Below are 25,488 nucleotides of genomic sequence, written 5' to 3'. Positions count from 1 at the left end.
GATTTTAGCAGTAGAACCTTTTCCCTTGAGGTGGGTCTCTTGGTAGGGCGTTAAGTTCATAGGCACATGGCTACATACCTCCTTTGTCCTGGCACATCTTCAGCTACTAATTTAACACTTAACTTATTATAGTCCAGATTTGTCAAGGCCATCTCTGCCTAAGCACAGGGTCTTTATTGACCTCTCTCTTTCTGCTGATTGTCCTCGTAGAGAATTTATTAGAGTGCGGGTTAGACCCGGATCCTTGGCTTAGTTGCCTCCCGTGCCAGAAGTCCATCATCTTTAAGTGGGCGATCTACTGTGTCAGACATATTTTTGCCTTATTCAACTATACTGTGATCGGCTTGCTGATGGGAACTATAAATTACAATCCACAGTGTACCTTTTAGTCACTTGTGGCTTGTCAGCGTGCAGTAACACGCCAACCTCTCACACTTTTAACTTCTCCAGAACAGTCAGAGCCCAAACTACATCTGACCTGGAGTAACCTTCCTTTTGCTCACCTTTTTCAATTGGAATTTCTCCCTTCCTTTTGAAAGAGCAGTCAAAAGCTTTAAAGTAGAGAGTTTAAATATCCACTCTTCTGGGATTGTCAAGATAGTTAAAGCCTTTCACGTCTAATCTCCCTCCTCACCTCAGGAAAATAATAGCACCTATTATTTATTGGCTAATATGTACACCATGAAACCTAAAAAAGGTGTGCTAATTTACTTTTTTATTTGGAGCAAAAACTCTAGAACATGTTAGTCATGCACAAATTCCACTGTTATTTATAAAAAAAAGTTCTCCACCCATGTATTTATTTCTGTTTTAGTAAAGATTGTCTCTGCTTTTCTTTTGCAGATATCTGGACGAATCGCTCCCCCTGCGGTGAATGTTCCATCACAGCGTGCTGTCTATCCCTCCCATGCTTCCCTCTCTCTTTCTTTCCCATACACTGACTATGTCGACCCCCCTCCTATTCAGGATCAGCTTAGCCAGCATAAAAGCAACCAAAGGTGAGAAAAAGGGCATCTTCTCCCTTCCCAGCTCCCTTATCCTAACCCATATCTTCTACATAACCTAACAGTTATGTATACCTTAACCAGCAAACCAAATATCTGAAAGAGACACGTTAGTGATAGATTCCTTACCTTAGAATGTCCCCAGGCGTCAGACTGGATCAGGGAAGTTTTCGCTAGCAGTACCTCTGTGGGTCAGTAGGTGGCTTCGTGCAGCTCCGTGTCCGTCGCTGGCGTCGTAAGCGCTGAGATGACGTCACGGAGACTACTTAGGCGCCACCCATGCACCCTGACATCAGTTCCTTCTTTTTCTGCGCCAGTAAGTGCAGATCCGGTTAAAGCACGTACCTTAGTCACTTTTTGACTATCTTTTTGAGACTTTTGTCTCCTATAAGTTTGAGTCTACTCTGGTGCACGTAGGGATGCCCGGTTTTAAGTCTTGTGGGGCCTGCCGTCGCAATATGCCGGTGGCAGACCCCCACGACGTCTGTCTCTACTGCCTGGAAAGCGACAACGACTCCCGGTCTTGTATGGATTGTCTGGCCATGGCCCGAATTCCTTGAGGGAGCGGCACCGGAAGCTGCTTGAGGTCCGGCACTTGTCCCAGAGCCGTTCACGGTCCAGGGGCCGCTCCAGAGAACGCTCGCAGGGCCATCATCATCGCTCCTCGGGCTCCAAGTCTTCACTCTCGGATTCGGGTAAGAGACAACACAAAAAGAAGTCGAAGAAGCGGTCTCGACACCGTTTATTCCTTCCCCGGTCCCTGCCCTGCCGCAGCAGTCTGTACCACATACGGTCGGGGTGGAGGACGACTATGGGCCAGATCCACAGAACTAACTTAAGTCAAAATCCTAAACTTACTACTTTTGGTATTCACAGAAGTTAGGATTTTGTCTTAAGACAGACTTAAGACAGACTTAAGTTAGGATTCTGTCTTAAGTCTGTCTTAAGTCTGTTTTAAGACAAAATCCTAACTTCTGTGAATACCAAAAGTAGTAAGTTTAGGATTTTGTCTTAAGTTAGTTATGTGAATCAGCCCCTGGGAGGGGTCCGAGGACCCTTTTGCTCGTCAGTGTGACTCTTAGCAGGACTGGGCGGACGAGTTAGAGAAGGCCGGCGGCCTTGATGTCTCCTCTGACCCGGGGTTTGCCTCTCCTCTGCCTACCATGGAGGAGGGCGCGACTCTTACACAATGGTGGTCCGTCGGGCAGCTGAGGTCCTCAACCTTGATCTCCCTAATTTCACTGAGGTGCTTCAGATGGTGTCCACTTCGTCGGAGCCCCTGCTGCCATTTATCGCCCGGCTCTGGGTGACCCTGTCTGTCTGATTACTCATCCTACGCCCGAGAGCCTGGTCATCCAAGCTTCGACATCCCAGAGTGCCTTTACCACGGCTCCGCCGTATAAGGACTCCAAGAAGCTGGAGCAGTTCGGCAAGCGGTTGTTCTCTTCGGCTAGCTTAGGGCTGCGGTCGGTAAAAACCGCATTCCTATTGGGCCGCTATTCCCACGCGGTGTGGGATACAGTTGCACATGTATTGCTTCAGTGTCCTGAAGAGACCCAAGCTGTGCTGTCTCAAGCTGTCGCCGAGGGTAAAGATGCAGCTAAGTTCCCCTTTCGGTGTGGTTTGGACACCACGGACTCACTAGGTAGAGCAATTTCTATGACTGTGGCGCTTCGTCGCCACACCTAGTTGAGATGTACTGGGTTCTAGCCAGATGTCCATGACTCACTCATGGACATGCCCGATAAAGCCGACAGTGCGCTGGAGCGTTTGATATTTTGATATTTGATATTTATTGATTCTTGTATAGCGCGACTATCGCTCCGGAAGGAGCATCTTGGCGCTGGCGTTTTAAGGACTCACGGGCCACGGCCAAGTCCTTAGGTCTTTCCACGAAAAGCCCAGCCACTCCTGGTTTTTGTTCCTTTCGTGGCCACAGAAGGGGCGCCGAGGCACATTCCTTCAGCAGGCCTGTGCAGAACCAGCCTCAGCTCAGCCGCAGTTTCCACAGGGGCGGGTCTGGGAATCAGCGTGGGGGTCATTCCACCTCCGCCCGCTGCTTCTGCCTCAAAACCTTCCTAATACGAGCTTTGTGGGGCACCCCACGCCAGTGGGTGGCAGGATCCGCCATCACCTCCCCCACTGGCATGCTATCACATCGGACAAGTGGGTGTTGCAGATCATCCGCAAGGGTTACTCCCTTACCTTTCAGTCCACCCCTCCAGCTATGCCAGCTCAGTAGCACCGCATGTCGGGGGAATACTTGGCACTTCTCCAGCAGGTAGTCACGGCCCTCTTGGCCAAGGGGGCCTTCGAGTGCGTTCCTGAGCCGGAAGTAGGGAGTAGTTGTTATTCCCACTACTTTCTGGTCCCCAAGAAGGACAAAGGGGGGGTCTGCATCCCATCTTGGACTTCCGGAACGTCAACTGTTTCCTCGGGAAGAAGTTCAAGATGTTGACTTTGGCTCAGGTCTTGTCTGCTCTCAATCCAGGAGACTGGATGGTAGCGTTAGACTTGCAGGATGCCTATTTTCATGAACCCGTCCTGCCGGCCCACCGGCGTAACCTGCGGTTCATGGTAGGCCACAACCATTTTCAGTTTACCATGCTCCCCTTTGGCCTTACAAGCGCCCCTCCGGTGTTTACGAAAGTGATGGCGGTGGTCACAGCTCATCTGTGCAGTTCGGGGGTCTCAGTCTTCCCCTATCTAGACGACTGGTTGTTGAAGGCGGGCTCGCCCCAAATGGTCGTCTCCCACCTCCAGACTACGGCAGACCTCCTACATTTGCTGGGGTTTTCCATCAATGTGCTGAAGTCGCACCTGAGTCCCTCTCAGGAGCTCCAATTCATCGGAGCGGTTCTGGATTTAGCACAGTTTCGAGTCTATCCTCCTGAACAGCGGATCCAGGAAATTCAGGCTATGATTCCAATCTTTCAGCCTCTATCCTGGGTTTCAGTCAGGATGACCCTCCGGCGCCTACGCCTGATGGCCTCCTGCATCCTGCTGATACATCATGCCAGGTGGCATATGTGGACTCTGCAGTGGGACCTAACGTTCCAGTGGGCACAGCAACAGGGCAACCTGTCCGACCACGTCCAGAACTCGGAGGGCACTGCACGACACCTACAGTGGTGGCTCACGAACCGCGATTGGGTCAATGGCAGATCCTTCTCCCTTCCCCAACCGGAGCTCAAAGTGGTGATGGATGCGTCCCTCCTGGGATGGCCTCATGGGAGAGGTGGAGATCAGGGGCCTCTGGTCTCCGGGTGAGGCCCGACTCCATATCAACCTTCTGGAGTTACGGCGATCCGACTTGCTCTGAAAGCCTTCCTTTCCTCTGTCAGGGGACAGGTAGTGCAGGTGTTCAAAGACAACACCACCACCTTGTGGTATTGCAACAAACAGGGCAGGGTGGGGTCGTGGACCCTATGTCAGGAGGCTGTGCGCCTCTGGACATGGCTGGAACATCGGGGGATGTCTCTGGTGGTTCAACACCTGGCAGGCTCCCTGAACGCCAGGTCCGACGGACTGGGCCGCAGATGCATGTCGGATCACGAATGGCGTCTGACCTCGGACGTGGTGCAAGGTCTCTTTCGGCAGTGGGGAGAGCCTTGGTTAGGTCTATTCATCACCGAAGAGAACGCGCAATGTCATCAATTCTACGCGTTGGAATTTCCAAGGCAGCACTCGCTCTGAGACGCTTTTCATCGCGAGTGGAGTTGTGGTCTGTTGTACGCCTTTCCGCCTATACCACTTCTACCCGAGTGCTGAAGAAGATCAGGCGCGACTGGGCCCAAGTCATTCTTGTGGTTCCGGATTGGGCAAGAAGAGTATGGTATCCCGAGCTACTCAGTCTGGCAATCTGTCCTCCGATCCGGCTGCCTCTTCTGGAGGATCTTCTGTTGCAGCAGCAGGGGACGGTCCTTCACCCGAACCTGTCCAGCCTCCACCTTCATGCGTGTAGATTGAGTGGCGACAGTTGACAGCTTTTGACCTTCCTGCCGTAGTCTTTGATGTTATCTTGGCAGTCAGGTGTCCCTCCACAAAAACGGTATACACCTGCAGGTGGAATACATTTGTGGCATGGAGCACAGCGAAGGCTGTGGATCCCCTTTCTGCCCCTCTTTCAGAAGTTCTACTGTTCCTCCTTTTTCTGGCCCAGCAGGGCTCTGCTCTGGGCACTATCAAGGGCTATCTCTCAGCCATTTCTGCCTTTTTAAGGCTTCCAGATCAGCCTTCTCTTTTCAAGTCCCCTGTTGTTAGTCACTTCTTGAAAGGCATTTCACACACGTTCCCTCCGGTCCCCTTTATAATGCCTCAGTGGGACATCAATCTTGTGTTGACTTATTTGATGAGTTCTCCCTTTGATCCGCTTCACAACTTCCTTTACTTCTTCTACCTTAAAGACTGCTTTCCTGGTTTCTATCACCTCTGCCAGAAGACTGAGTGAGCTCCAGGCTCTTTCTTCTAAACCTCTTTTCCTTTCTGTTCATCCGGACAAGGTGGTGTTAAGGACCCGTCCTTCTTTTCTGCCCAAGGTCGTCACTGCCTTTCATATCGGACAGACCATCACTTTGCCCACCTTGTTTCTGCCTCCGCATCCTTCGAAAGAGGAAGAGAGGCTCCAACATCTGGACCCGAAACGTGGGCTCTCGTTCTATCTGAAGCACACACAACAGTTCTGGGTGGATGGCTAGCTCTTTTTTGGCTATGTGGACGCCAAAAAAGGTTGGGACGTGCACAAACGGACCATCTCTAGGTGGGTCGTTCTTTGCATCAAAGCCTGTTACTCGTTGGCTAAGAAGGAGCCTCCTGTGGGGCTGCGTGCCCATTCTACCAGGGCAACGGCAGCCACAACTGCCTTGGGACGCGGCGTTCCCTCGCAGGACATTTATCGGGCAGCTACGCGGGTCTTGCTGCACACGTTTACCAAACATTATTGCCTTGACAGTCAGGTCCGGAGAGACGGCTTCTTTGGCCGTTCTGTTCTCCGTGACTTTCTGGTATAATCTTGTTCGCAGACCCACCACCGGGGTTGGCATTACTGGGGTATCTTTTATAAGGTAAGGAATCTATCACTAACGTATCTCTTTCAGATGCACAAGTTACTACTTGAGTAACGATATATCTGTAAGAGACATTAGCTGTTGATAGATTCATTACCGCCCCACCCATCCTCCCTGTTCTGCAAACTGATTTCGAGGGTTAAGGTCATCCCTTTCAGGGCCCTAGTTTCATGGCACCAGTGGTCAGTTTCTTGCATTGCTCTGTGATAGATTCCTTACCACCCACCCATCCTCCCCGTTCTGCAAACTGATTTCTAGGGTTAAGGTCATCCCTTTGAGGGCCCTAATTTCATGGCACCAGTGGTCAGTTTCTTACATGGCTCTGCGTTACTGGCCCGGAAAGTCGTGTACAGAACTGACGTCAGCGCACATGGGTGGCATGTAAGTAGTCTCCATACCGTCATCTCTGCGCTTACGACTCCAGCGACGGACGCAGAGCCGCACAACGCCACCTGCTGACGCGCAGGGGTACTGCTAGCAAAAACTTTCCGGATCCAGTCTGATGCCTGGGGATATTCTAAGGTAAAGAATCTATCACTAACTAATGTCTCTTACAGAGATATCGTTACACAAGTAGTAACTTGTGCTTTACCTCTTACCACAACTCAATCCAACTTTAGCCACCTAACCAAATTAAGTCCCCTACCTAACACTCATGCGCACTTTAACCCACAGACCTAACTATAGTAATTTACACCACACAAGTGTAAATTCGATTTCTTTATCCTCTCAAGGAACAGCAACCTCCAGCAGCTCGCAGCTTCACTAACTGCCTTCTCAGGGCTCCCACATAAACATTCCAAATTACATCACAATAAGAATGTTTCCCACACTAATCTTAGCCCGAACCACCACCTTAATACTGACCTTAACCGCCTACCCTAATCAAAGCTTCCAGTCTAATTTTGCACATCTGAACCCGCGATCCCAGATTTATTCCTAACCCCAGCTTAATTCTATGTTAGCCTCCTGATCTAGCCATAGCTCACAAGTAAATCCTCTTGTAACCTTAACTTGCAGACTTTAAGTAACCCTTATTCCTAATCCCTACACAGACGTAATTGCAACCAGCCCTAAGCAGCCATCCTAACCGAAGCCCCGGTCCAAAATCTTAATTCACCCCTTAAAGCTCATTGTGCGGCCTCTCCCGAAAAATTGTAGTAGGACCCCTTATCCACTGTCACCTCTCTTTATCATCCTGTCTGTCCCAATAGTCCCAAACCACAATTTTATGTCTATACCTACATTGTCGCATTCCACGTAGAAGCCTTTATTCTCAACTGCCCGCTTCAAGCCCCAACTCTCACCTTTGGAGAGTTCCGTTAAAGGAAATGCGAATAACAATATTTGGCAGCCTATTGGGCATTTCAGCATGAAGGGAAATTGAGCCTACAGTGCTGGGGCTGGACATATGCCAAAAGGATATACACCTCTGTAAGGGGACATTCCAATCGAAAGGGCGGGAAATATACCTCAAAGTGTGTGTCCTCTTCGTATAAAGCTGTGACATCATTTGCTAGATAAGCCATCCATCATCCTTATGTCTAGCTACCCGTCTCAGCAGAAGCAGGTAGTACGACAAGCCCGTGAGGACTCATAGTGTTTCATATATCCTGTCTTGGAGACACAAGTTTAATATTTTATTCACATGCAAAAGAGATAAGAGCATGGCATATTCATTGTGACAATGGTTCCAGCAATCAACCAGTTTAATGGCACACTTGGATGTGTTTTATCCCTTTAATGGTGTGCTGTCCTTTAATGTTGTATTTTATGCAAGTGTTATTGCAAGCATTAATCATCAGATTGTACTTTGAAGTTTTTCTATGGAAGGAAGTATTTTGGCAGAATATTTTTTATCAGCTTAGCTTTTGTTTTGTAATGGCATGTTGTGATGTAAAAAATATTAATATGTGAAGCATGGGGATGTTGTATAATGTCAGTTTATAATAATGTATTAAATATCTAGAAGCAATGTACAATAAATTGAGTAGTTTAGTTTTTTACAATGGGCAAATGGGATGATATTCAAGACCTTACCAATCTGCTGTTCTTCCTCAAAAATAGGCCCCTTTTGAATAAAGAGCATGAATGTTTCCTTCAGAAAGAGAGAACTATGGATGGAGGTTCTTGTTGCAAAGGACACATTTGCACTGTATTTGATTGGCCTCAGGTTTCTGTTTTGTTTCATTTTGCCTTAATGTTATGTTCATTTCATTGGCTCCCTATGTTTCACTCCGTTTGAGTGATCTCTGTGGTGCATTCCATGGTCCATCCCTTATGCCTGGCCCTCAATGTTCTTTTACATCTGTCTCTGTCCCAGTTCTTTTGGCCTCCATAGTTCTGTTACATTGGATTGGTCTCAGTGTTTTATTGTGTGATTGGCCACTAGTGTTACGATTTGTTTCATTTCTTAAAGTGTATCATTAGATTGAGTCATGTGTTTGCTTGACTCAATCTTAGTGCCCCATCCCATAAGAATTGTCTCCAATTGTCTTAGTGTCCTGTTTGATTGGCCTCAAGGGTTTTGATTGGTGTGATTTGTTAAAGTGTTAAGTTTGTTGGAGTATATTTCGGCCTTCTGTTTGATTGGTCAGAGTGATTTGTTCACTTTCATTGGTCTTAGTGTTGTGGTCCATTTCAAAGGATGATGTTCCTTTGCATTTGATTTGCCTCTATGTTTCCTTCTATTTAACTGGTCTCCACACTTTCCTCTGTTTGATTTTCCTTACTGTTCAATCCAATCGTAGGCCTGTGTGTTTCCTTCTCCCTTCTCTTTGATTCTGTTAGACATCCTCCTTCTGTGTATTGTCTTCTGTTTAAGGGCGCGTGGTTCTACTTTTCTAGCCTTCTTCAAGGGGCAGAATGCTCATATGTTGAAATCACGAGAAGGCAGATCTTGGAGGATTTCATGAGCCAGACTTTACTATTGAAGGGAATCAGAGGCCCTCCCTTTGGACAGATCTCAAATGTTAGAACTCCTTTAATAAATCTTTACGAGCCTGATTACGTTTGTACTGTATTGTTACTCCATGTATACTATGATTCCTACTCCTGACGAGGTGAAGCACGTTGCTGTTGGATCTCATGCTGCTGCTTTGGGCTTGTTTGATTGGAAGGGTGGCCTTCATGAGAGGAGTTATGGTTGTGCTGTTATCGTGTTACGTATCGCCATGCTGCAGCGTATGGTCTAGTGGGAAATGAGTATGACACAAGATTAAAAGGATGTGGCAATTAAGGCATTTAACGACAGGCAAATGGCAGATTGGTTGCAGTATAAGTGCTAATTAAGAATATGTGACAATACAATGTGATCATTTAGATTGCGGTACGTTACATCGCGGTTATTACAACGCCAGTCGTTACAACGTCTTGCACTACAGGCGGTGGACTTAGGAATAGTGGGCCAGATTCACAGAATAAACTTAAGACTCAATCCTAAACTTACTACTATTTTGGTATTCACAGAATGCACTTACTACTTTTGACATTCACAGAATGAATTTACTACTTTTGGTAATCACAGAAGTTAGGATTTTGTCTTAAATTTGTCTTAAGACAAACTTAAGACAGACTTAAGACAGACTTAAGACAAAATCCTAACTGAAGTCTGTCTTAAGTCTGTCTTAAGTTTGTCTTAAGACAAACTTAAGACAAAATCCTAACTTCTGTCAATACCAAAAGTAGTAAGTTCATTCTGTGAATACCAAAAGTAGTAAGTGCATTCTGTGAATACCAAAAGTAGTAAGTGCATTCTGTGAATACCAAAATAGTAGTACATTTAGGATTGAGTCTTAAGTTCATTCTGTGAATCGGGCCCAGGATGATTTACTATTCCAACTCCAGTGTGTGTAACAGTAGGGACGGTGTTGGAATAGTAAATCATACTATTCTTTAGTGTTGTGCTCCATCCAGCGCAAGTCGTTGTAATGACTTGCGTTGTAATGACCGCAATGTAAATGTATCGCGGTGTAACGACCGCGTTGTAAAGGTCGTTTCCCGCAAATTAACAGTAACAAAACCAAAGCTCTAGGGCTTCTGCATGGAGGGATGTTGACCTCAGGGACGCGTCTAGAGCAGATGGCATTGTGCAGGGAATGCCTTAGTAGTTTTACTCAAATGAAGAACAAGGCCTTTCATAGACCGTTCTTTGGCCACAACAGAGTGCTTTGAAGGCAGACATAGCATCTGGCAGCCATTGGAACTCATAGCTGGGCTGGTGTGATGCAGTCCTGCATGCATCCTGCTGCTACATTTTGTATTCTTTGCAATCTTCTCAGTAGTAATAGTGGGGCTGCTGGTAGAATCCATTCTTTGTCTAGTCACGACGAGACGTGACAAGGGTGATGGTGGCTTGGCACTTCTGTGAGAATCCTCGAGAAAAGAAAACACTTCTTGTTACGTGATTGTTGTGGGGGACCATGATCATTCTCAGATTTCTTAGGTCAGTCAATATCGCTGGTGGTTGGCCTAGTCCCGAGAGCAAGATGGTTGTAGGCTGGTAGTTCTTCTATCCTCTGAAGGATAGGATCGCTGTTTTTGGAAGAGCTTTTTTAAATTGCTTAGGCAGTATCCATCTCTCTGGCAGCAGTCTAGTTCTGTGTTGTCAAAGACCCCATCTTTAGGGGGACTTGATTGTTGTCAGCTTAGTTGTAGAAGGTTAGAATGAAAGTTTTGATTTAGAACTGGACTGATGCAGAAATTGAAAAGGAGGGGTGCAATTATCAAGTAGTTGTCCCAGAGGAATTTAGGATGCCTCTTTTGGGGTGGTACCCTGTTTAAAGTTTTGAAAGTAGGTTGTTTTCTTCTATTAGTTCACAAATCCTTTTGAAGACAGCTCTTTCAACCAGTTTTCTTCAGAATATACCAGTGGATCTTGGTTAATAAGTATTCCAGTTTGATCTTAACTTGTGTGAGAGTATCTGTTTACTATACTGTGTGTAAGCCAAACCATGGCACTATATACCAATGATCACATGGACGAAATGTTAGCCTTTATCGAGTACTCGTATTAGAAGATATTACTTCCATCTATTGCTTTCAGATAAGTCAGCATTCATCCAAAGCAGAGAGCTTTAGTACTGCTGCCTCTAGAGATGACTGAAAATGTTAGACCTTTGGGTGTTTGGCTTAGTGTTTCATGTGATAAATCTACAGCCCAAACAGCTGACTGAATTTCCACAAGACATAGCATTAGCTTTACCCACATTGTATCATTTTTTTATTTATAGTGAAGCTGTTCAATATTTGTTGAAATATAAACTTATAAAAACATTCCTGTGAGGGCTTTAAAGGGTTAACACTTTTGTATAACTCTGCTGGTTTACTTTGCAAGTCAAGCCACACCTGACATAGGTCATTAGCCATGCACCACGGAGATTGGACAGTCTCAACAAGTAGGTTGCATGGTTTTCAATTGATTGGCCACTGGAGCATTATGTTTATATAAACAATTACACTACAATTTAACAAATGTATTCATTTATAAATAGTTGTATGTGAATTTATGAACCCATTTAGCATTGGTGTAATTATTAGGAGGAACAATGTATTTTTTCTATGTTTATCGCACTGTGGTGGGATGGGACATTGAAATGGCTGCCAGAATCACAATTGCTTTGTGATCAAGGCAAATTTTCTGAATTGCATCATGTCCACTGGGTTACCGAAGCTTGAATACACTTTCCGTGGCCGCTGTGTAAACTATGAGTCAATAAGCTTTCATGAATGGTTACTCTTTGGAATCCTGCAACCGCCTTTCAAGAACTGTTGAATATCTGAAGGTCTGTCTACGCAAAGAGTTCCACTTGCTTTGTACCCTTTCAGGCTTAGAGTGTCACATGTCGTTTGACTGAGATATGATGTCATCAATGATGTCATGTAATGTAATATGTCATGAGTGATATGTGAAGTTATAAGCATTGCATGGCAGGGGTTCAAGTTATAGTTAGCTCAGTAATTTATAACTGGTGATTTTCAGTGTTCTTTTATTTAAAAAGATAGTTTTTGTATTATTACAAAGCCTAACTACAATGTCACTTTAACCTTTGTTTTTCAGTAAATATCTAGATTTTTTTTAACCTAAGATTAGATATTATTATCATATAAAACTATTAAGCTACTTTAACCATTTTTTCTGTGAAGTTCTAATATCTTATAAGTTATGATCATACTTAACTATAACGTCATTTTAACCTTAGGTTTGTTCAGTGAAATTCTAGAAATTGTTGATCTTATTCATCCAACTCTCTCCCTGAACACATCTTTTGACCATATGCAATATAGCATTAGCCTGCGACCAGCCCTGTGTCCAATCCCGCGTGGGAGGCCAACTCCCTCGCTGAATCTTTGTGTCTTGTAATGGCAGCCATAACATTTCTGTTGATGTTGCGGCCAGCCAATCAGATTCCTTCGTACAGTTGGACAGATCACTACCCTGGGACGGGAAAAAGCCCTCGCGATGAATTAGATTGCTCTATGTTTTGAATTTACGGAACTACAGGAGTAATGCAGTACTCCCACAGGACCAACTGTTCAGAAATAATTAATGTTTGAACCTTATTTTCTTAAAAACATGTGAATTGATTTACACCAAATCAAGAACAGCAAACTTTCTGTTAACGTTTTAGCTTTCTGCCAAATTTGGTGTAATTCTATTCAGCCATTTTTCCAAAAACAGCAAATTCCTGTGGGAAATTGTATAGGGAAAATGTGTTTTGGGACACCTTTTTCTCGGCCTCCTCTTGACAGATCACCCTGAAACTTTCGAGGAAGGAACTGAAGTGAATGAAAGTTTTTGGGAAAATTTGGTGAAGATTTGTGAAATGGTTCCTGAGTTAGCAAAGCAAAAGTGTCTTTCTTATTAAAACTCTGACTTAACTATAGCTATCGAGTGATGAGCACCACTGTGTAATATATATTTGTGCTTGTATATATATATATAGATATATATTTATACACACACACATACACATATATTTATACATATATATCTATGTGTATACAGATATGTGTGTGTGTGTGTATATATATATGTGTATATATATATATACAAACACACACACACTCACACATATATATGCATAGATGCATATATGCATATATACGTATGTATATATATATGTTTGCGTGTATATATATAAACATATATATATATATATATATATATATACACACACCCACACATATATATTACACTGTGGTGTGGTGTGGTGTAATATATGTTTATATGATCTCCTTCTTCTCACCTTGTTCAGTTGCATAATGTATTAGCAATATAGTAGTCAGGGCACTCTGTCAGTCTCTCTTATTACCTTTTCTTTTTCTTTCTCCTCCCTCCTCCCTCCACCCTCTATCTCTTCCTCTCCTGCCCCCTCTTTCAATCTCTTTCTATTCAAGAGGTGACTTATAGGGGCATCAAGGGAAGATGTATGACCAACCTCTAAAAAGACTAGTGGTGCTTGAGTGGGGTTAGACACAGTCAAGATGCATTCACTTGTCATTGGCAGAAGCTTGCTAGAAGGTCACTGAGACTTATCCACCTTTGGTGAACTCTCTACCCCGGCTCTGCATTCTCTTAGTTTTTCCTTCACCAGCACTTGTTCACTCCATCTCCGTTCTTTACCATCCACCACTCCTCTTTCCTACTCTGCTCTCCCTTTTAGCGTTGGTTCTGCTCTTATCTTCTATCTCTTCTGTGCTCATCCCCTCTTTCTTCCTTCTTCTCCAGTCCCCATCATTGGTCTACTTTTACTTTCCTTGCTATTGTTCTGCTTAGCCTCTTCCTTCCTTCCTCTCTGTCATCTCTCTGTTTTCTCCCTTTCTTTGTCTTTCTAAAGGTCTTCTCAGTTTTCCATCATTGTTGTTCCCTTGCTCTGCAGAATTTCTTGTACTCTCCCCTTTGTTCTGCCACTCTTCTTTCCTTCTCTCTATACATCTATGCCTCCCATCCTTTCCCGGTGGCACGCCCCAATGATTGGCACATGCGCTGTCGACGCTCCTAATCAGTACTCCAGGTACCACGACAGGTAAAAATACTCAATGTTCTTTGTTCCTTGTGAGTGTGTTTTTAATAAATTTCTATTTTCTTCATGAAGCTCTCAACTAGTTGTCTGTACGATATTGCTTAGTGGGGTGAAATGTAATATATTGTGGGTCCATGTATAGGAAATGCATGTATCAGATCCTCTGTGAACTCAGGGCAGTCTCCAGGGAAACCTCATTACGTTCAGCATTAAGGGGGCATTTCTAATATCCAGTAATGCCTGAAAGAGTCAGTTTCAGATCAGGTGAAGTTCATCACCGTCAACTGAAGCAGACCAGCTTCAGGATTTTGTTGTGCTTTGTTATGTTCTTGTTCTGCAAGCAAAGTTGTGTTGGGTCTTGATATATTATTGTTGTCAAATGAGGAAGGTGTTATGTTCTTGTCTGTTATTGTTCCTTTAGAACAGAGGTGAGTTTTGCTCTGGTCGTTTGATCTTCTTTAGGGAGGCAGGTGTGTTGTGTCCTTGTTACTGTTGTTGTATTAGAAGGGGGGGGTTAACAGTGTCTTAGTCTGTTGCTCTATATGGAAAGTTGGGGTGTCCTTCTCTGTTGTTGTTCTATTAGGACAGAGGTGTGTTTGTCCTGGACTGTGTTGTTGGTGTCTTAGGAAGCAGGTGTCTTGTGTTCTTGTCTGTTGTTCTATTAGGAGGGGTGATAGTTGTGCTTTATCTGTTGCTCTGCTTGGAAGAAGATTGTATTAATTTCTCTTGTTCCTAGCACTTTGGTGTGTTTTGTCCTTGACTATTGCTGTTATATTAGGAGGCAGATGTATTGTGTCTTCCTATGTTGTTCTATCAGGAGGAAGGCTTGAAGTGGTTTGGTCTCTTGCTTTATATGGGAGGCAGTTTGTTGTGTCCTGGTCTTTATTCTGTAAAGTGTGGGGTGTATTGCTTTTATGAAAGTGCCTTTGTCCAAGCATGTGACGGTGATGCCTGGCATGTGCCATTTCAGAAGACGTTGAGGGCACTTGGAGCTCTGTCACTGGTGGAGTTCCAAGTGGGTTCTGTATTTTGTCAGCATTATTTAATGTTTATGTTCAAAACCATAATGCATGGTTATGTCATTGCAACCTTTGATGGTTTTGTTTCTCCTGAACAAATATACGTTTTTAGCAGGTGCACAGCATCCAATTAAGTAATCTCTTTCAGGAAATATACTTTTGTCAATGTATTGGGTGCTCCACGGGTGACGTCTTCCGTCCTGGACGTCTGTTTATATATTGATTAATGTGCTACTAATGAATCATTAGATGCATCCCCCTGTTTTACCTGAGACATAGCTTGGATTTGTCCAAATGACATAAGCTCTATACTGACAATCAGGTGTGGATGAAATTTAACCTTTTTCCTTTAACTTATTCCATGACTGAGTTTCTACTTTGTGTTATGGCGCATGAACGTCAAGCATATCTCTTCTGCTCTCCCCGGGCAACAGTTAGAGTCCAAAGGCTAGTCCGAGAGCAGATATCCCCTAGTCAAAAGTGAACACAACAAGTAGTACCTCAGAGTTATGAATGACATCATAGACAATTTAAGCTTCACGCCTATTGTCTCACAACGCCTAGTTGACAAACATCCCAGTTATTCACTGTTAGCCATCTATAATTCTATATATTATTTTAGTCAATTAAATCAGAATTGTGAGCAATCTACATCTCACATCAAACCCAATATTAAACATGGATTACAAGTGCTTTATTTTAATGCAAGAAACTTTTGTGCTGGCCTTTGAGATTGTGTCTTGATTATTATATGCTTTAATAACGCTCATAGTAAGTCAGACTTCTTCTGATTCTCCTCAGTAGCAGATCTTCATCAACAAGTTCCTAGTTTTCTATAAATGTACTGATTGTGACAAACTATCATAATAAACTATGATCTGTTCCAATGAAAACAGGACATCAGGAGAAAAGAGGGTCGATGAGACGACAGAGGAAAACCATCAAGGAGAGAAACAAGATGAAGACCTTGGGAGAAATTGCCTGGCCTTTGTAGTGGACAGGGTGAAAGACGCTCCCCTCGGGGATGGCAGTCTGCGCCTGACCGGATATCACCACAGCACGGGGCAGGTATGGGAGTGGAATATGGCACAAGGAGTGCTTAATTTGAGCCGATGGCTTGCAGTACTCGGCACCGGCACTTAATTGTCAACACTAGTGCTTGTGACGGTCTGCCACAAGGTGGCGTTGTCTGGCCAATTTAGAGATGGCCACAACAACAGTTAATTATCAATTCAATTTACATTAAAAATTACTATTATCTGCCACCCAAACCATTCTTATAGCTTTGGGGGCCAAAATAGTCCGAAGTGTCACACTTGTAGGATTGTGATGGTTAGTAGTTGTGTTTTTACTATCATTGGTGATAAAAGTAAAAGCTACAAATGATGGACAGAATGCTGAACAATGCAAACATTCACCCCCAGTCACAAGGATCTGGGTTTAATCCATTGTTCTTATGCTCATCACGCCACCCCAGTTTGGACCCAGCCATAAGCTCATCAGTCTTGACCATTGCCTCATGGGAATAGTCCAACCTGAACTGCCAAGCCAGGTCCTCCCTGGTCCGTAAACAAGCATCCTGGGACCGGTTTCGGGGCTTCAACTCTCATCAGCCAGGCTAGCTTGAATCAAGTGGCGCAGTGAGCATGAGACCCATGTCTGGGTATACCCTTCCCACTTAGGACTGTAAAAGTAAAAGGTACAAATGATGGACAGAATGCTGAACAATGCAAACATTCACCCCCAGTCACCAGGATCTGGGTTTAATCCATCGTTCTTTTGATCACCAATCCACCCGAGTTTGGACCCAGCCATATGAAAATCAGTCTTGACCCTGTGCCTCATTGCAACAGTCCAACCCGAACTGCCAAGCCAGGTCCTCCCTGGACCGGAAACAAGCATCCTGGGACCGGTTTCAGGCATCATCCCTCATCCTCCAGGCTAGCTTGAATCATCGAGCGAAATAGTCTGAAGTGTCACACTTGTAGGATTGTGATGGTTAGTAGTTGTGTTGTTACTATCATTAGCAGCACTGGCAGAGGTAATGTGGGGTGCAAGGTGCAGTGGCCTCCTGATCAGAGCCATGGCACCTAATTTCTTACAAATTAACCACTGGAGATGGAGGACTGTAGAGAGTTTGAAAATAAGTTCTTTATATGTAAATAGGTAAGTGAATCTGTGAAAGAATAACAACAATTTTTGAGGCCCACTGAAGCCTAATACATGTTCATTGGCAAACGCATCAAAAATATTCCAGTTGCGAATTTGAAATATTGCAAGGCAGTCGGCCAACGATTCGACGTCTGAGCCGTTGGAGCACATATTTCAACATTTTCTTCAATTTTGCATTTATATATTTTCTACAGTGCAGCAAAGTGGAGGATTGGACATGTGATGCTACACAAAACCTTTGATAGCAGCTATCTATCAGATACAGCACATTCCTGCCCTTTTCCCTTGTGCTGGCGCACAATGGGCTGCTTGCGCCAACGCAGGCACCTTTACACCATCGTGCAAGAGTGCATGCATTGTAGGGATGATTATTTTTGTGCAGGAAGGGAAACCTTCCTGCACAAAAACAATCACAAGAGGCTTTTTCCTCTTTCTATGTTTGCTGAAGAGTTACGATTCTTGTATATCTGGAGCAGTGTCAAATAGCCATGGCTGTTGCTGGGAACGGCCCCCAGCAACACCCATGGAACGCCCCTTTTACGCAGAAAACTACGATAAAGGCTGGCGATATTTATGAGGCAGCATTGAGCTAAAAAAAAAAAAAGTGACTTTGTGCTGCCTGGTAAATATGGAGCCGACTACTGTGCCACGGAACATCACAAAAAGTGACAATGCAGTGGCACAAGTGGCCTTGTTGTAAAGCATTTTAGGACACTAGTGTAATTTTCCCGATTCATGCCCATATATAGGTATAAACACCTTGTCCTTATATAGGCATAGAAATCATAACCATATTTAGACTTAGTCCATGCAGTCCAAATATGGCATGGCTACTTCCACTAGTTCCGAAAATCCGCAACGATCTCTTGGAAAAACTCGCCTTCAGCAGTTAGGGACTTCCCCATGCTTGCATATTGATTTGTCCAAGAACTCATGGAGTTTTCAAAGAACTGCGAGTCTTTGATGACGTTATTGTGTCCAACCTTACGTCAAACTCGGCACCTTCAAGGTATAAATATGCCCACACTTGCCCTAGCAAACACACAGTGGTTTGGAGCAGTACGACTATCTACTTTCCCGACGCATCTCGCTACAGCAAGTGCCGAAGGAAGCCGACCCTCCAGCAGACGCACTGAGAGAAACGCTGTCTTTTCTCTTACCGAGAAATCCAGCTCCAGTGTTTCCAAGCTCCCCTTGCGGGGTGTTGGGAAATCGAGTCCTGAGACCGAGAGATACCAGACCTCCTTCATTCTAAACCAGTGTAGGGAGCTCATTAGACCCTAAGAGAAATCTAGGATAGATTCTTGGCAAGAATACTAAAACCTATGTTACATCATACTTACTTCTTCCCTCATACTAGACTTAGGTTAGGTACCCCGGGGTAGGCGTATTTTAGATGCACCAGTTGAGTACTTTTAGTCATTGTTATTTATGTCTGTATTTTATGGCTTAGAAACCATACCATGCTTTTTTATTTTATAATACTCTTCTTGCTGTGCGCAATATACTTTACAGCCAGTATTACGATTGTAGCAGTTAATTTCTTCTGCATGAGAAAGAAGACTGTTCAATAAACACCTTTTTAATGAAAACGCCCGTCTCTCTATTTCTCTGCACCTCTGATGAAACAAAGCATGCACGATTGACTGTGTGAAATATCTATCTATTGTTTTCACGACTCTGAAGATCTGTTTACCTTGGGGAAACAAAGTTATCATGTTTATGCGGTTGTCAAAAACAAATCCCTTCTTGTTTATTTGAGGCCCACAGTGTACATCATTGAAATACAAAATGGCAGTACATTTTAAATGTGTGTTAATGTGCAAGAATGGAAAGGCTTGGATAGTACTTTGAGCAGGTATAACAATGATTTCATTAATCAATGAAATGACTGTTTATAGACTAAAAAACGTACCTGCGAATAAGGTCCTCCAGTTGGATAACCTTAATTTCAAAGCTACAGCAATGCAGGGGGCTAAAGGAGATCCATTGAATATATATGCCTGACTAATAATAGAGTTAAAATATAGTCTGGAAGCATCTGAAGAAGGCTGGTGTTGTTCCCCTACAGAATCATGTATTGCAAAAAGTGAAAATATATATTTTGGCCTTAACAGAAGCGTGACTCTCCTCGCTCTTTGGCTGCAAGTCCATCCCTTCAATTTCTTTTTCTGTTTCTGAATATATCTATTGGTATCTTGTCAATTTCTCTCTTTCTCGCTCTGGTTTTTGTCCCAGCTCTTTCTTGATTGATTATCCAATTTAGGCTTCCTCCATCCTTGCCTGCTATTTTGGCTTAGTTACTCCTTTATTTCGATTATGCTTTTTTCATCTTTTTTTATTTACGCATTTTTTTCATGTTTGTATCTTTCAGTCTCCACCTTCTATTTGTATCTATCACTCTCAGTTCACTTTTCATTTGCATCTGTATAAGTGCCATTCTTTGTGTATTTCTCCCAAACTCGTCAATTTACATTGTGTGTTTGCCTTACCTGTTTTATTCCAGTCAGTGTTACACATCTTACTAGTGATTTCCACTTTTATCTCAGGATCTTCCACTGTCTCTTTCACGTTCTACGATTATGGTACTCATACTTATAAATCCATCTGTCTCTTCTTGTCTTGTCTTTCCCTAGGTGATCAGCAGTAGACATTCTGGAGTTACTTGTGTCACCAGTCCAGTGAAATCCAACATCAAACATGGATATTTCATCTTCGGTGAACAAGAGGTGAGTTGCTTCCAAGCATGGCATGATGGGAATGCTGACAAAAAGTCAGTGTTATGTTATAACTTTTATAGAGCGCATAACTGCCCCAGCGAAGAGGCCTCCCAATGCTAACCACAAACTGACTTAGGGCAGACAGAGAGACTCACAGAAAAAAACTGATTATATAGGAAAACAATGGGTTTTTATGGCTTTACGGAAAAGCGCATGATTTTGGATGGTTCTGATACCCACAGGGAGGGAATTCCAAAGTTTAGGAGCGAGAGCACGAATGGAGAGCCCTCCTGCCCACGCTCTCTTAACCCGAGGAACACGGTAGTGTGAGCAGAAATGTTTCTTTAACTTGAGGTCTTCAGGTTTTGAGGTCTTTGTATTGCTCGATTCGCAGAAGGGGTATAATTCCTTAGGATTAGGGCACTATGCTGATGCTAGTAGGTTCTTTCAATATATCAAAGGTTCCCTGTTTTTTTTTTTTTAAATATATTTTTATTGCAGAATTAGAGACAAGATTACTCAATAGACCAACCAGTACACTTGTGGCATCCCGACAGTTAACATGACAGAAACACATTACACAGCCAATTAGCCCACATCCCGGAGGCTGGGCGGCGAATCAATTCCTGTTCCCGGTTGATGCCTCAGTGTGTGCCCTCTCGGGGCGTCAGGTCGGTTATGTCGTGTAGTATCTGCTTTTACCCCTCAACACCCGCCCCCCCACCCCCGCACTGTCGAGCCCCAGACTGCATCCTTGTTCGCTCCCAACAATTCCTGTCCACCTCCTTCCAGGCCCATCTGGGTCTAATAGACTGCTCCGCGGTGCCGAACCACCTACCCCACAAACACCCCCCCCCCTCCCCCCTCCACCCCCACCCCCAACTGCTGCGAATGCGGGTACCCACAATCCTTCCTTGCGCTGAGGTACGCCACCCATCAGGATCCACACACAAACATTCGATCCACATGGAATACTATCCTCTCTCTACTCTCCCTCTGCATCGTCAGTCGTATAATCCTGCAGCGCTTGAACCACTAACTCCCAGGACCTCGCCAGCTCCAGGCGTTTCTCGTTGCCAGTCCTAGTTGTCTGACGCATCCTGATCACACTCTCGCAGCCTGACCACGTCAACAGCTCATTCCTCCATCTCCTCCTTCCTTGGACTTCCAATGCCAAGTTATTTCACGTTGTGCCAGCATGATCCCCAAATCAATAAATTTGCTCGTTATTTTAGTCTTCCTAGTATGCGGGAACCAGAGGAGCAGGCACGCCACCATATCAAAGTCTACCTCCCTGTCCGTGACAGCATTCAGGAGTTCTCCCACTTCAGGCCAGTACTCCCCCAACTTCGGGCATCCCCACAGTAGGTGATCTAGATCTACTTCCGGCGCCACGCACCACGGGCACACGGCGTCAAGCACCTGGAAGTGCCGTCTCAACCTCTCTGGGGTCAAGTACGCCCTATGGACAATGAAAAAATGCACCTGCTGAAATCGGGCGTTCCTCGTTCCCTTCCAGGTCCGACGCAACACTTGGCTCCAGATGGTATCCGGTATGGGTTTGCCTATACTGACCTCCCATCGCGACTTTAGCGCCAGCAAGGGCGCCAGTCCCTCATTCAACATTCTGGTATGGAGACAAGTCACTGCTTTAACGGTGCCCGCTGCCATTACCACATACTGGCATGCCGCGGTCACCTCCGGCTCTATCAGCCCGCCCCCCCAATATCGCTGCATCGCTGCCACCACCGCCGCGTGCAGTAGGAAGGTTCCGTCTGGTAAGCCAAATTGTTCCTGTAACGTCTGATACGGGACCAACATCCCATCAATATAGAGGTCTCCCACCATCTGCAAGCCCAGCTCCTCCCACGTCAACAGTTGGGACCAATCGCCCCCATGGGGTAGCGCAGTCAACATTCCCAGCGGTATCTCCGGTGCATATGGCCGGTCTTTTCCTGCTCTCTTCAAACTCCTATTCCAACACAATTTAAGCGTCCTTTCCTCCATCGTTAGCTCCTTCACATCCAGTTTCTGCTGCATTATGATATAGGACAAGACATATCTCTGGATGCCAATCCCCCGGTCGTGGTCAGGACCCCGGAATTCTCTGGCCACATTCTGTGTTAATACTTGGAGTTGCGCTGCCAAATAATATAACTCAAAGTCGGGGACGGCCATCCCCCCTTCAGTCTTGGGCCTAGTCAGGGTATTCAGTGCTACCCTGCGCCGTCCGTGGCCCCAGAGGAAGCCGGTCATCAATGTCTTCAGTTCTCTAAAGAGCCTCTGCGGGATCCATACTGGTAGCGTTCGAAAATAATAAAGTAGCCGCGGGAGTGCCACCATCTTCAACAGTGCCACCCGACCCAACACGGATAGAGGGAGGGAGGCCCAGAAGTCCATGCAACCCTTCAGCGCACGAATACAGCTCTCCACGTTCCCTTCCAAGAGGTCCATGGCCTCATGGTAGATTCGCACCCCTAAGTAGGTGAAACAGGAGGGTTCCCACACCACCTCTCTGGTAAGTTGTGGGCAGAGCGTACTCTTCCGCAATGGGAATATGCAGGTTTTGGTCCAGTTCACCCTGAGGCCTGACAGCCGCCCGAATCTACTCAGCATTGTCCACCGCTCCCTCTAGAGCTCGCCCAGGATCTGCCAGGTACAATAACAGATCATCGGCGTATAGAGATATGCAGTGCGATTCAGGCCCTTGTGCTACCCCGTTATATACGGCGCCCGATCGTGCCTAAGCTGCCAACGGCTCCATCGCCAAAGCAAATAGCAGAGGAGACAGCGAACAGCCCTGTCGCGTTCCCCTACAAACCGAATAGGCCGTAGACACTATGGGCCCCAGTCGTACTCGCGCCTTCGCTGATGAATAAAGCACCATCGTCCAACTCCGAAATCCCTCCCCAACCCCAAACTTCAACAGCACTCCATCCAGGTAGTCCCATTCGAGGCTATCGAATGCCTTTTCGATATCAACTGCTAATACCACGGGATCCCGGGCTGATGCTTCAGCACCATCCATGACTCGGATCAGACGACGAATATTCATTGAGGTGCTCCTAGTCGGGATGAATCCCGCTTGATCCATATGCACCAGGGTGGTCATCTGCGGCAGAAGCCTGGTAGCCAGGATGTGGCTCAAGATCTTATAGTCCACCGTTAGCATTGACAACGGGCGGTAAGAGGTCACGTCTAACGCGTCCCTGCACGGCTCCAACAGCGGTACCACCAGTGCCTCCCTCATGGACTCAGGTAAACACCCCACCTGTTTCGCCTCTGCGTACACCGTCAACAGTCTGGGTGCCAATATATCCACGAATTTGGCGTAGAATTCTATCGGTAACCCATCCACCCCTGGTGTTTTGTTCCGCGCCATGTGTTTAATTGCCCCCCTGATCTCGGCCAAAGTGATGGGGCCCCCCAGTTCCTTCGCCTCCTCGATATCCATCATCGGTAAGGGGATCGGATCTAGGTATTCACCTATCTCCGAGGCCTCGGCCTCCAGGTGGCACTCGTACAATCCCGTATAGTAGGACTGGAAGCGCGCCAGTACCGCTGATTGAGAATAAACTACTTCACCATCCTCACGTCTTATACTCATGTCCGGGCACCCCCTAGGTCCTGCTAGCTAGCTTGGCAAAGAGCGTGCCCAATTTATCCCGCTCCTCATGCACCTTAACAACATACAACTTGTAATCATAGCACCGCAGTCTTTCCGTCTCAGTCGCCACCGCCTCTTTAGCCTGCATCAGTCGCTCCTGTAACTCTGGCCGCTCCGGCCTTCTCAGCTCCAACCCCCTCAACGCCTCTTCCGCTTTCGCAAGGTCACGCAAAACAGTCTTTCTCACATTCGAAAACCTACCCATGCATACCCCTCTCACCACTACCTTCATTGCATCCCATTCAATCGACCTTGTCGTGGCTGAGCCTCCATTTTCTGCAAAATAGCAGTCAATGCCCTGTCGAATCGTGTCACTAAACACCAGGTCTTCCAGTGTATCCGGACGCAGACGCCATGATGGAACTGCCGATCTCACCTGCTGCCACTGCATGGAGACCAACAGGGGATTATGATCTGAAATGGTCCTAGTCAGATACTCAGAATGAGTCACCACATTCGCCAAGGAGCCACCACACAACACCGAGTCTAATCTAACATGTAGGTCGTGCAGCGTGGAAAAATAAGAATAATCTCTGATCTCAGGATGCTGTGCCCTCCACACATCCACCAAACCCCACCTTTCCTGCCATTCCCTCCTGTGGGTTGCTAGTCGGCGTACCGGGGAATCTACCAGTGGCGAGTGTGACCGATCTAACAGCACATCAGAGATGGAATTAAAATCCCCCGCCAATAAGATAGGGCCTGCTAAAAAATAAGCCAGCGAGCGTGATAAACCCTCAAAGAAATGAGCTTGATCGGAATTGGGGGCATATATGTTACACAGCACCACCTCCCTACCATAGAGACGTCCCTCAACCGCCACGTATCTACACTCGGGATCCACCCGCTGACTCGTAACTTGAAATGGCGTACCCGCCCGTATCCATATTAACACCCCTCTGGCGAATGCTGAGTACGTCGTGCCAAAGACCTGACCCCGCCACCTCTTCTGTAAAGCCCCACACTCCTTCTTGGTCAGGTGAGTTTCCTGAAGCATTGCAATCTGAACGCCCCTCCGTACTAAGTAGGCATGCACCTTATGACGTTTCACTATCGTACAAATACCTCGGACATTCCATGTAACACATTTCAAGTTAGGTAACGTCCCCATGAAGAACTTTTCTACTCAGTGGCACTAGCCAACAAATGACCCCCGCATTGCAGCAATTGTACACCCCCTTCAAAACATTCCCCAAAACTCCCCAAACCCCCCTCCCCAGGACAGGACCTAATAACCCAGCTTCAGCCCCGTTCCAAACCTTTAACACCCCACACATCACACTAACCTGTGGTCGACACCACAGAAGGCCTTAAGGGCCTCAAGAGGTCGATGAAGCACCGAACCAGGGCGGCAGAGCTACCACCCCGCGCCCACAGTCCCAAGCTGCTCATACAGCCCCATACCTGGCAGTCCAATAAAGACCTGGAGAGTCCGCGCCGACAGGCACCCCGGAATTGTTCATTAGTCTCAAGCCTTACTCGTTAAACAAGCCATCCGCAGTTTGTGGCGTGACCGCCGGCCCCTTCGCACCCCCCACATCCGAGTCGTCCCCTCCGGTCTTCTCTCCCTCCTCCTCCGAACCCGATCCTCCAGACGTTTTCTCATGCTGCGACCCCGTAATGGTGGCTGTAGCCGCCAACGCACCCCTCCTGTCGGCCGGCATTTGTGCATCTCGCTCGGCCCTTTTAAGCTTGTTCCGGGAGCGGATGCACTGTGACTTTCTGAGCCGGACTGGCTTCTGCCGATCCCTGCCGTCTCTGTGTGCACGATCCGTCCCCTCACGATAACGCTCAAGCCACGACCATGCCTCGTCGG

General features: G+C 45.9%; 1 protein-coding gene across 1 annotated transcript in view; it reads left to right on the top strand.

Moving 5' to 3' along the window:
- Window positions 1-25,488, top strand: part of LOC147736415 (uncharacterized) — a 465,378-nt gene that overhangs the window by 236,000 nt on the left and 203,890 nt on the right. The window contains exons 14-17 of the mRNA XM_086953155.1: window positions 844-998; window positions 1,422-1,430; window positions 16,010-16,181; window positions 19,922-20,014. Coding sequence (XP_086809281.1) covers window positions 844-998; window positions 1,422-1,430; window positions 16,010-16,181; window positions 19,922-20,014 — 429 coding nt within the window. The remainder of the gene's footprint in view (window positions 1-843; window positions 999-1,421; window positions 1,431-16,009; window positions 16,182-19,921; window positions 20,015-25,488) is intronic.

The sequence above is a fragment of the Lissotriton vulgaris genome, chromosome 1_2 (assembly GCF_964263255.1).
Source record: "Lissotriton vulgaris chromosome 1_2, aLisVul1.2, whole genome shotgun sequence".
Classification (NCBI taxonomy): Eukaryota; Metazoa; Chordata; class Amphibia; order Caudata; family Salamandridae; genus Lissotriton; species Lissotriton vulgaris.
The sequence above is the reverse complement of the archived record's forward strand: the minus strand, read 5'-3'. Positions and strand labels throughout refer to the sequence as shown.